Consider the following 13,030-nt stretch of genomic DNA (forward strand, 5'->3'; position numbering starts at 1 on the left):
ACACAGGCATTCAACAAACATCTGTCAAATTGCATGATCAGTGATGTCCCTTGTAGCTAAGGTTCCATGAATTTATGGTCCACAAAATGTAAGATATACTTGGAATATAAAAATAATACACCCAACTAGTCAGGTGAGTGGTGGTTCTGTTTCTAAACCAACTATAAAGAGGTTCTATAGTATGCAGCAAAAAAGATGAGGGGTCATTAGTCAATATTTTCATAATTGTACTGACCACATAACTACAAATAATGCAAATGTTTTTGAACTGATTTTTTTCCACAATGAGGTGGGATTAGCTGACCTATCCACTATCTCTCTCAGTCTCTCATCACATCAAACAGGATTACAGGTACAATTTATGGCCATGAAACAAAACAAACTGGCCTACATGCAAATGAAACACATAAACTTAGCAGCAATAAATATCATGTTCTAATTATTTCAGGATCCATGGTCCAAATAGCTACAAACAAAGGGCCTCTTGTATGTAACTAAGTATAATTTAATAAAATTAGAAGAGATGAAGAATAAAAAAGTAACTGCAAGCTCTATCTCTGTTTTTACTTTTTAAGAAGAAACACATTCTCTTCTCAGTTGTTCTATAGGATTTAATGAAATTGGAAAGAATCCTGGGCTTTCAGTCAAAGAACAGTGGTTTAAATCTTGGTTGTGCCAATTCTTACTTGGTTGACCTTGGGCAAATCACTTAATCCTCTAGACCTCAGTTTGATCACCTGTAATAAGAGAGAGATGGAGCCAGTGGCTCCCTTCCAGACAAGATCCCTTCTAGCTCAAAATCTCTGAACCTAAAACGAGTCATTAGGAAACATTCTAGAACCTTCAAATAGTAAATGAGATCAACCAGCATTTTGTCATTGAGTGTCTTATATGTGACCAAAATACTCATGATAAATTTAACATGTATTGGACTACCTGTCATCTAGGAGAGGGATGAGGGGAAGGAGGGGATAATTAGGAACAGAAGGCTTTGCAAGGGTCAATGTTGAAAAATTACCCATGTATATGTTTTATAAATAAAAAGCTTTAATAAAAAAATACTCATGGTATACTACTTATATAATGTACATAATATTGTGCCAGGGCTGGTCAAATCTTAGAACTAAAGAAATGGAACTAAGGGCTAATAACAGAACCAAAAAGATCAAAAGAATGGTGATCATTAAGAATAATAAATACAAAAGCACAAATAACACCCATCAGTTTCACCAGGTAAGGAAGGAATACTAGCTTTCAAAGGAGTGTAATAGAATAGATCCTAAACACTGCCCTAAAAATAAGCATTTACTTCTACTTGCTATTTGGACCCCCATTTATTTTGTTATGTGACATTGAGAAAATTATCTAAACTCTCCTAATTTCAGTCTCAAAATCTATAACATAGAGATACTAATATCTATCCTGCCTACTTGAAATGAAAGCACTTTGAAAACTTTTGCTGTAACATTAGCCAAATAAATCAAGGCACTCCCTTCCAAAATACTTTTAGAAGTAGAACACATATACAAAATTGAATTCTAGTCTCTCTCATCTCTTCAAAGCATCAGCGAGCCTTGGATGTTTTCCTCAATTATCCTGTAGAACATTCAACAATCATAACCAAGCCCTAATAATATTATACAACAACCAAAAAGGAACCAAAATGGATTACTCCATATCTGCCGAAAATGAAATATAATTTTTGGACAATATCAAAATGCTAACTCAGGACCTATTCCTTTGGGTCCTGAGATTGCATATATTTACAAGGAAATCAACAGATGGGTAATACAAGTTAGAAAATGTCTGTGTAATTAGAAATTGAGAATGAGAATGTTAGCAGAAGGATCAGAAAAGCAGTATTGATGGTATACAAAAAATAATCACTAGGACTAGTCCTAGAAATAACTAAATTCTTTTAATTCAACCATAAAGCCGTCAAATTAATGATCCTACAATGTAGGTCTAAGTATATCAGTCCTCTGTTAAAAGTAAACAAACAATAACAAAACTTCAGTAGTTCCCTCCAGTTTCTAGGATAAACTATAATCTCCATAATCAGGCAGTAGTCCATTTTCCTGTTTCCAGACAAAACTTTAAACTCTGAAAGGTATTTTAAATTGTTTCTAAATAGCTTCTAGTGCCTCATGAGAGCTGGTGTTAAAAGTTTTTCCTAATGTCTAGCCCACATCTCTTCTAATTCCATTTTTAATCTATTTCCTTTTAAGCTGTCCTTGGTGGAAACACATGTTAGCACAGGATCCACTCTTATACATAAAGTCTGCAATTAGATGTTCTCATCTTCAGATTAAATAAATTTCTAGAGTCTTTCTCCATGCATCTTATTTTTCCTTTTTAAAAATCAAAGAATAAATATAATAATTCAGCACAGACTATCTGCTTACTACAACATCACAATCACATCTCTAAAACAATCACAGCTCTAATCCCTTCCTCTTTCTTATCTTTCTCAGAGTAACTCTTAACACTTCTTGTCTCACCACAAGTGGAGATTAGAATCTCTCTGGACAATCATTAAACCTACAAAGTCATGATTGGGCCAACTAGTAAGGGGCAGGGTATGGCACAGAAATGATTTTTCTAAAGGCAAGTCAAAGATTTTAATGGTACCAGCTGAAGTACACTTACTCCTGGGATTCGTAGAAGAAAATTCAACAGGAAAGTTGGCCTTTCACTAAGAGAGAAACTTGCCTTTCACATCATTTGTCTCAAATTCACTGTCTGCGGCTTGCTAATTGGGTTTAATTAAGATCACTTCATTTTGCTTTATGGTGAAAAGAAAGCCTACCTAATCAAATAAACATGGGCGACAGCCAAGTTTCTCCCTCAACACTTGCAAATGAGCATGCCACAATATCTGGAAGAAAAATTTTAAACCTTTTAAAATTCACTCTGATGTGGTAGTGACTGTAATACTCAAAGTCTGTTGACAGGAAAGAGCTAAGTATTTCAAAAACATTGAGGATAAAAAGGAATTAAAAAACAACCAACCTGGGGCATCAGGAATTTGAACAAGAGTCTAGAAACTTAAAAGCAAAGAGCCCCAATGATGTTCTGTCAATAACTTATTTAACCAGCTAGGTGGTGCTGAGGATGAGCACTGAGTCTGGAGTCAGGAAGCATTGAATTCAAATCTGGTCTCAGACATTAACCAATTGTTTCACCCTGTGCAAATCACTTAAACTTCCATCTGCCTCAGTTTCCCTGAATGTAAAAATAGGGATGATAAGAGCACCCATCTCCCAGTGTTGTTACAGGAAAACATGGTCAAAAACTTGGGAAAATATTAACCCTCAGATACATTTTAAAGTATACTGATGGGAGTGAAACCGATAATTATCAGTCAATCACTGATAAATGTTAGTGTTTTTAGAGATAGAGACTCTTGCCTCAACTGCTACTCTCCTGTCTACATGTTGGGCATTTTTAGGAAGTGAATTAATTCTTATGGAAAGGTTCCATTTATTAATTCAACACATTTTAGGGGTACCCTTGTAGTTTACCTGCAACCATAAAAACTGGTTTAGTCAACAGGCGAGTGTGTCACAAAAATAATATTTCATACTTCTGAATATTAATATTTCATACAGTCTGAATAAATGTCATACCAAATACTTAATATTTCTTCCTACAGGTTATACATGTGCACATTCACTCATGCTATTTAGCTTGAAGCAAATAAACCATAAATCTATGGATACTTAAAACAACCACATAGTTTTTACTCCTCTCTACCATTAAAGAACAGTTACTAATCAGCAAATTCCAGTCAAGAGGGTTATCTTTAACACTAAGAGATTAAGTGATATCTCCATGGTCACCCAGACTACAGGCAAAACTGGAAAGCAGTTCTTTGTTCCTGTCTCTAATGTTGGCTTTCTATTTGCTATACTGTACTCCCCTAATATTATATTCCATAAGAATAGGTGACCCAGGGTATAGAAAACTAGATCTGGAATCAGAAAGCTATGATCTCAGATCTAGTCTTAGATACTTCTCAGCTTAGTGACTTTAAGCAAATCACTGCAACTCTGTCTCAATTTTCTCATCTATAAAATGGGCATAATATATTAGCACCTACTTCCCATGAATATTGTGAAGATATTTCTAAATATCTTTGTAAACATTAAGAAACACCACATAAATGCTAGCTATTGTCATTATTATATGCGTTTTGATAGCCAGATTATAGGCATATAGAAACTATCTAAGATATCTAGTTTAGCCCCTTCATTTTATAGATAAGGAAAAGAAGATTGGTCAGGAGGTTTGTCCACAATCACAAAGGTAGGGAAGTGGCTAAATTAGGATTTATCTCCAGGTCCACTGACTCCAAAGGTTCTTTCTACAATGTCACTCTATGAAGTTTAGCTAGGGAATGACAGAGATAAATCGAGCTACAAAGACACCTTAGAGTTTTTTCAGTATGCTCAACGCTTCATGATCTCTTCTGAGATTTTCTTGGCAAAGATACTGAAGTGGTTTGCCATTTCCTTTTATAGCTTATTTTACAGATAAGGAAACTGAGGTAAATGGGGATAAGCGATTTGCCCAGGGTCAGTAAATGCCTGTACTAAATGTCTGAAATCCAATTTTAATTCAGGAAGACAAGTTTTCCTGACTAGCTCAGCATTCTATCCACTGCATCAGTTAGCCACTCAGAGTCAATTGGAATCTATGCTAGTAAATGTTAGTGAACAAATATCCCTGGAACACTTAGGGCACTAATTCACTTCCTTCAAATCTTCCCTTCACTACCACTTCTGTACTCCCTAAGCAGTTCTGCAAAGGACAAACTTTACTTCTGGCCTGCTGGGTGCTGGGATCCACATAGATATGTACTAATTGTGCATAATGGATATTTCAGCACTCTTAGGAAAAAAATGGAGGCAAGTCAACTAATCAATCTTACTGGGCCTTTTTTTCTCATCTACAAAATGAGGGGGTTGAACTAAATGATACCTTAGATATTTTCCATATGCCTACAATCCTGCTATTAAAATGCATATGAAAATAATAATAATTCCATTTAATAGTGTTTTAATATCTGCAAAGCAGAGGATACTAAGAAAATGGTAATGATTATCCATCCCCTCAATAAAGACTGTTTTTAAAAGGAAGACAAACCAGGTATGCATAACTGGTGACATAACTATAGGTTGATCCATCTTGATTTTCTTAGCTGCCAGCATTGAAACTACAGGGGGAAGTAAAGTCATTCCCCAAATTAAAATGCCTCATGATACCAAGTTCTCTAGTCACCTTGGAACCCTGTATTTCCTTTTTCATAGAGAAGGTTATTGAAACAGTTTCTATTTACTAGAAAGAACTATCCAACCCTTTAAAAAGCAACAGTCCTCATGCTTCAATTTGAAGTCAGAATTAGTCACTGAGAACACCCCTTGCAGATAATTTTAAATCAAAGTCTTTTTCTGGCAAAAAGCACCAGTCAGAGCTTAATGGAATAGGATGAAGTGAAGGACTAAAAATAACCAAGGACTCAAGTTCATTACCTGTTCAACAATATACTTCAATATACCTCAGCACCCAACTTTTGGAAGCCTCAAACCTTATGCACTTTTTCATAAAATTTTAATTTTATATAAGCTATATATATATATTAAGTTTTCATAAAATTAAAGAGAACACAAGAGGAAAGAATCATTTATACTATTACAAACATAGTACACTTCTAATTCTATCTGACAATAACCTGATGATGATGATGATGATGATGATGATGATAACATTTATAGAACATATATTCACAAAGCCTTTTAACACATTACTCCATTTGAATATTATAATTAACCTGAGATTTAATTACTAGATTGTATCATCTCCATTTTATAGATCTATAGATCAAGTAATTGAGCCTGAGCAATGTTAAGTGATTTGCCCATAGCCACACGACTAGCAATTGTCAGAGGCAGACTAAGGACATATATGCTTCCTAATTCCAATACCTTTGCCCTTATGTCAAAATGCCTCTCTACCTTTAAAAATTAGAATTTAGTATCTTTCCATCACGAGGTTGCTGGCAAAGTCTTGATGTGTTTGAGAATGTGTGTAAAAATTTGTGCAAAACTACAGATTACCAGTCTATGGATTCCCATCACCTCTTTAGAAAACTAGGTTTCACTCTAACCACCCATGCATTCCACACACACAAAAAAGACCAAAACCAAAACTCAATTACCCACATGCAATTACTCATGCCTGTGAATGCCTTCTAGTTCCAAGTAAATATGGAGCAAATGGTCACTTTTCCAGGATCAGTAACAATTCTCCCCAGGTAGTGAGTGTTTGCAAAGATATCCAAGAACATTTTTATTAAGAGACACACAAAGAAATAATGGGTACATCCTTTGCAAATAAGTAAGTCTAATTCCATGCTGAAATTTAGCTCAGTACTTACTGATCATGTCTGGTGTCAGGTATGTTTCTGTCCATTCTCAACTTGTCACTCTCCACTTGGTTGAATTTGTTACGGGCATATGGGTCTTGACCAGATCGTACCATAGTGACTCCAACGTAAGCTTCTTGATTGAAGTCTTGCCACCGAACTTTCCCTACAGATAACAGAGCAAGAAGTGAGGAAAAAGAAAAGATTGAAAAAAGGTTCTCAAGATGGAACTAACCAAAGCAATGTTTCAGCCTAAGAAATCATATTCAGGATTTCTTATTAAGAGTAGAACACACACAAAAAAGAATTCATTCAGAGTAAAATATAGATCTAAAATTTCATAAACACTATAATTATACATATATGTGTGTGTATACATATACATATACATATACATATACATATACATATACATATACATATACATATATATATAAAACAAAACAGAAGACAACCCAATAGAAGCATGTATCTATTCATAATGTATCCTGGGGAAAAACTGAATAGCAACAATTTCTAAACTAAAACTATATTTCCAGACTAAAGTCTATATGCTTTCACACTATTTCTTCTCCACCAAAAAGGCCAGTTTAGGGGCACAGAATGGCATGTGGATAAAGGGCTAGCTTTTGAACCTGAAGACCTGGTTTTAGGTCTATTTATGTTACCCCAGGTAAGTTATTTATCTTCTCAACATACTCAATTAAAAAGAGAGAGAATGAGGTAGGAAGAAGGGAGGTATGGAGGTTGATGGCAGAAAGGAAAGTTGAAAGGGAAGAAGAGATATATAATCCCTGAAGACTGAACTGTGAACCACAAGGATCATTATCTCATTTATCTTTATATATCCTTATATATCCCATACCATCTCATGCAGCATAATACTCATACTATGAATTAAATGAATGTTTGTTGAAGAAACTAAATTGGGACTTAACTTTGGGCTGGCTCATATTGTAACTCTTATTTCAGCTAGAAACATTTCTTTTACATTCAAAGTACGTATTCTCACTTCAAGGACTGGTTTCCAATGTATATCCTTTCTTCTATTATCTTAAATCTTAAAATCAAAACTTCCATTAAGCTTTCCCCAATTTAGGAGGGGTCAACCTCATATATAATATTTTTAGTACTAACCCTCTAGTTTATTATCTTCTGTATTCCACTATTGTTAAAATATTGTTATAGTTACTACTATGCACACCAATGTTCTAGACTCTATACTATATATACATGCATTTGTGTAGCATTAAAATCAATATTCTGGCTAATATCAACACCAGCTAACAAAATTTAACATTATCTATCTTATGTTGCCACTTTCAAAGAAGAGGTAAGACTCACAAACAAGATGCAATTAAATATCAATTACTTCTATTTAGTAATGCAAATTGATTGAGAATGAGGCTATCAATTTTGGATTGTTCTAAGGTCATTTCTTTAGAGCCAAATTGTAAAAACAGTTGGCTACTATTGACATTAACCAGAATTCCAGAATTTCAATTTTAAGGGAAATTTTGTTATACATAGGTTTATATTAGATGCTATATTTTCTCCTAATTGTGACAGCCTATTAACACACCATAAGCTCCCATATACTAAACAATAAATACTGGTGGTTGATCAGCTAGAAAAAATACCATTTAACATATTTTAAATTTAATCTTTAAAATTTGTTTGTAACTTTTTTAAAAAGGGGGTTTTGGTTCAACATTAAAAAGGTACTAATGCAACCTGCTCTGGACAAATCTGATATATGAAAATAATCTTTTATGCTGGTTCCTTTCTTTTGAAATATTTCAAAAAAAAGATCACATGAAAAAGCTAGGCAGGTGGGTAGCTAAATGGATTAAGCACTTGGCCTAGAGTCAGGAACATTCGAGTTCAAATGTAGCCACAGACACACTTTAGCTGTGTGACCCTACTTAACTGAGTTTGCCTCAGTTTCCTCATCTATTAAATGAGCTACATTCCAGTATCTTAGACAGGAAATTCCCAAAGTGAGATCACAGAGAGTTGGACATCAGTTGAACTGGTTCAACAACAACAATGAAAAAGAAATATGCTTGTGAGAACACGAACACATACATACATACATACATACATACACACACACACTCACTCATTATTTCAGAGCTAGGAAATTGGTAGCTTCAGATCACCTAATAGTTCTCAAAGTGTAGTCTGTGAACATCAGAAAGGACCCTAAGACTTTTTCAAGGAGCTGGTGAGGTAAGACCATTTTAATAATAATATTAAGATTTTGTTTGCCTATAAAAACTTGAAAAAAATTTCCCCAACAATTTCCTTTTCCAATAACATATCTATATGAAATCATACATTCTTTACACATTCTTCATTTATCCCAACCAAAGCAACATATTGTTAACAGACTAAATGTGGGAGCAGATTTGAGAATTAAACTGTCTTCCATTAAGCCAGACACTAGAGATTTACTAAAATAGTGCTATTCTTTTCACAATTTTTTTTTTTTTGTTCTGGAAAATACAGTTGGGGCAGCTGGGTGGCACAGTGGATAGAGTACCACCCTTGAAGTCAGGAAGACCTGAGTTCAAATCTGACCTCACACACTTAATACTTCCTAGCTGTGTGACTCTGGGCAAGTCACTTAACCTAAATTGCCTCAGTGCAAAAAAAAAAAAAAAAAAAAAAAAAATATATATATATATATATATATATATATATATATATAAATATAAATAATTATTTTTCACTAAAGAAGTATTTTTCATATTTAACATGTAATTTATGGATTGATATGTATAACATGTATTAGATTGCTTACCATCTACGGGAGGGGGTGAGGGTGGGGAGAAGGAGAGGAAAATCTGAAATTCAAGGCTAGGCAAGGGTCAATGTTGAAAAATTATATGTGCATATATTTTGAAATTAAAAAGCTTTTAAAAGATGGATTGGTAAATATTTTAAATGTATCACTTTTAATTTCTAATATGGTAAATATTGATAGACAACCTACATTTTAAAAAAACGTACAATACTCCAAAATTTAAGAGTACAAAGGAGTCGAGTGACTAAAAAAAGTTTGAGAATCACTAATCTAATCAAATACCTTTCTTTTTTAGATAAATAAACTAAGGTCAGAGAAGTAACTTGTCCAAAGTTATACAAAAATATAAGTGCACATAGAGTCAACACTGATTTCTCCGATTTCGGGTATTTTCCTACAATTCACAAAGAAAGAAAAGGATATGTTGTATTAGGAAAAAAGACTTAAGGTCATAAAGCAAATAATATATTATTTTTATTTAAAGCTCACCCACTTCTGCTGTTATTGCTTTCTGAGGTTGTGAACCCCTGTCATGTTACAATTGGTTGCTGTGGAAATGAAGCTGAGGTCACCAAGGGCTCTCCTCTCGGATGGGAAATAGGCTCTAAAAACCAATGAATTCTCTGGATACATAAAGACTTCATTTTTCAGGCAAATATCTAGCTCATTCAGAAACAAAGGTGTTGACATTTTTTCTCTCTCAATGTAATTTACGTTAGAGGAGTATCAGTAGGCTGTTGGATGCAAATTACCCATTTAAAATCCCATCACTTCCATCTAAATACCATAGGAAAGGGACATTTAGAAAAACTACCCAGCTATACCAGACAATGTACAACCTTCAACTCTTCATCGTACTTGCATTATCGTGCCACATATAATATAAAATGGGGCATTTGCCTAGTGCTTCAGCCAAAAATCTATATAGATAGCTTCTACTAGAGAGTTCAACTGAGCAGATTTCAGTAAATCTGGATTACAGCTATGCTTGACTTAACTTTCAGCTTAAAATTAATTTTAGGGACTTGGCTTCAACATTACCTAATTATCATTGCATTAACATTATAATTTAACTTGTATGATAGGCACATGAATAGCAACAGGACTCGGAAGAGCCATAGGATTTTAGAATTAGAAAATAATCATAGAGCTCTCCTAGTCTAACTTGCTCATATTACAGATGAAGAAACTGAGGTCCAAGTAAGTAAAGTGGTTTGCTCAAGGTTAGCTGGTTTGTAAATGGCAGAGATAAAATTTGAATATGGAGTTTTTGACTTCTAGATTAATGTTCCTTTTTCTACTACATGCTGACTTGCACTGGTAGAGCCTATAACTATTTCACTCAAAGCATAGAACACAGGCCAGAACTTGTAACTCAGTGTCTCATATAACAGTGTCCTGGTTTTTCTTCTGAATATAGAGAGGCAAGAAAAGGGCACTGTATCTGTATAAGTGTATGGGATTGGGAAGAAGAAAAAGGATACCTAAGGGGCTGGGATTAAAAGGAATGAGGGATTCAATTAAAGTGTAGGGTTCTCCAATCCCTTGTATTGCCAGCAACATGGTGGCAATCCATCAGAATAGTTCCAAACTTACCCTGTGAATTGAGCCTCAAAGCCATGAGAAGACAGGCTCCATGGAATAACTTCATCAGACAGGTTATTATCTGAAGGATAAAAGACTTAGCTGTTTTCTGATACAAGGATTTTGTCCAGGGCCCATGGCCTTTGGGATTTTTGCAGACCGATTGCCTTAAAAAGTAAGATTTCTTCTTTATTAGATGTTTAATAAGTGCTTAACTTAACTTTAAGTGTGTGACATCCAAAGTTTTTATGACACACAGGTATGCCATATGACTCTATCATCCCTTTGTCAAAAAAGCATCCTTAATATCACCTCTGACTCCATGACTTTCCCCCATTTATTTCTCTGAAGTCCAAAGTACTCTAATCTCCAAAGATTATTAATGATGTTTCTTATTCTGAAACTTAATAATTTATTTAGATTATAGACATATTAAATCTTGAAAATACAAAGACTCCAGTGCCACCTCACAAATCAAGGAGGAGGTAGAGCCTTTCCCCAAAAATGCTTAGAGGAAACTTAAACCCCAATTGAGATCCTGAGTGGAAGACTTGGCGAAGGATTCACAATCTGACAAGAATAATGTAAAGAGAGAAGAGGTAAAATCAAAACAATAGACAAAACAGCTGCATTTATTGACATTTTTTCAAATGATGCTCATAAATCAATTTGCACTTCTGTCATCTTTCAAAATCTCACAATTCTTTAAAGAGAACACAGGGAATTGAGTATTTTAGGAAATAAAATATATGAAGGAAAATAGGATATTGGGATTGCTTAGTTTAGAAAAGAATGATAGGTGACTTACTATTTCAAAAAACACAAAACATTCAAAAGGTAGAAATAAGCTCTATTTTCACTGAAGGCAGAACAATGGAAAATGGGCTAAAAATGAATAAGAAGTTTGAAATATGGCTAATAACAAATAAACAAATAGACATAAAGGCAGACAGATATACAGACAGACATAGAGATAGACAGACAAAAAAAAAAAAAAAGAAAGTGAGAAAATGTTGCAGCTCTGGTTAATATATGATTGCCTTGCTTGAAACCATTGATAAAAATGAGATAGCTTCTCCATGCCTTAGATATCATTTTTCCTAGAGGCCAGAGATTGTTTGCATTGACCTCTAGGGATTATATATCTTCCATGATATTCTGTGAAAATCAAAGTCTTAACTGTTAAAGTTCTATTCTCTATTTAAACAGTCACTCAAAACTGGGATTAAAACCCACAGCCAGGGATGTGGGAATGCTTCAGGAATCAGGTTGTATAAAACAAACTGGACTGTACTATAGATCTAATTATAAAAGTGGATGACACCAAAGCTTCTTAAATTATGGGTCTTGACCCCAAATGGGTTCACATAACTGAATATGGGGATTGTGAAATCATGATTTATCATCAGTAAATATTTTTATGTGTATACCTATATATCTGAGGTCATGTGAAAACTTCCCGAGGGGAAAAGGAGTCATGAGTAGAAAAAGTTTAAGAAGCCCTGAACTATACTACTGGCTCAAATTAAGCAAAGTTCCATTATTTTACCTTCTTCTACACTTCTTCCTGCCCATCCTGACAGCCTCCATACCATAGCTTCTACAAAGATTTCCTTAGAAAAGCCAAAATACTTTACTGGAAAGAACACTTTAATTAGAGTGAAAAGATTTAAATTGTAGATCTGTCAAGAGTGCAATTTTGGGCATGTCAGTTTAACTCTTGGGGTCTCAGTTTCCTCATCTGCAAAATGGATGCTTGCTCTAGATTCCCTCAAAGTCTTTTCCAATTCTATCTATGATATATGTTGTGGGCCAATAACTGTCTTCTTTCTCCCCTACCCCTAACCAACATATACATCACCAACCAGGACTGTTATGAGCCAGGATAATGGGAAATTTGTTTCAACTTTGCCCCCCAGTTGGATTTACCTGAAACCTGACTATGGGGTCTTTGGGCAAGAGCTAAGGAAGGCCTGCTCTCTGCTTTAAATGGGGGAACTCCAAGAAACCAGTGTATTCACTGCTTTTACCTGAGGGTTCTGAGCAAATCTTTAGTAAAATAATTGTCTCTCTTATCCTTTAGGCTCCAACTTGGTCCACTGTACTGGAAATCCCTCCTAGGACAGGATATGAGTCCACAGAGATCTCTTTCTCTGTTCTGAAATCTCATACCTCAGCACAAGCACTCATGATCCATTGCACTGGGAGCC

The 13,030-nt window shown here is 34.6% G+C and overlaps 1 protein-coding gene across 2 annotated transcripts in view; it reads right to left on the reverse strand.

The window, feature by feature from the left end:
• The window catches only part of GALNT2 (polypeptide N-acetylgalactosaminyltransferase 2), a 246,703-nt gene that overhangs the window by 78,999 nt on the left and 154,674 nt on the right, over nucleotides 1–13,030 (reverse strand). For both annotated transcript variants that reach the window (XM_031966892.1, XM_031966891.1), the window contains exon 3: nucleotides 6,440–6,593. In XM_031966892.1, the coding sequence (XP_031822752.1) occupies nucleotides 6,440–6,593 (154 nt within the window). The remainder of the gene's footprint in view (nucleotides 1–6,439; nucleotides 6,594–13,030) is intronic.

The sequence above is a fragment of the Sarcophilus harrisii genome, chromosome 4, assembly GCF_902635505.1.
Source record: "Sarcophilus harrisii chromosome 4, mSarHar1.11, whole genome shotgun sequence".
In the NCBI taxonomy this organism is placed as follows: domain Eukaryota; kingdom Metazoa; phylum Chordata; class Mammalia; order Dasyuromorphia; family Dasyuridae; genus Sarcophilus; species Sarcophilus harrisii.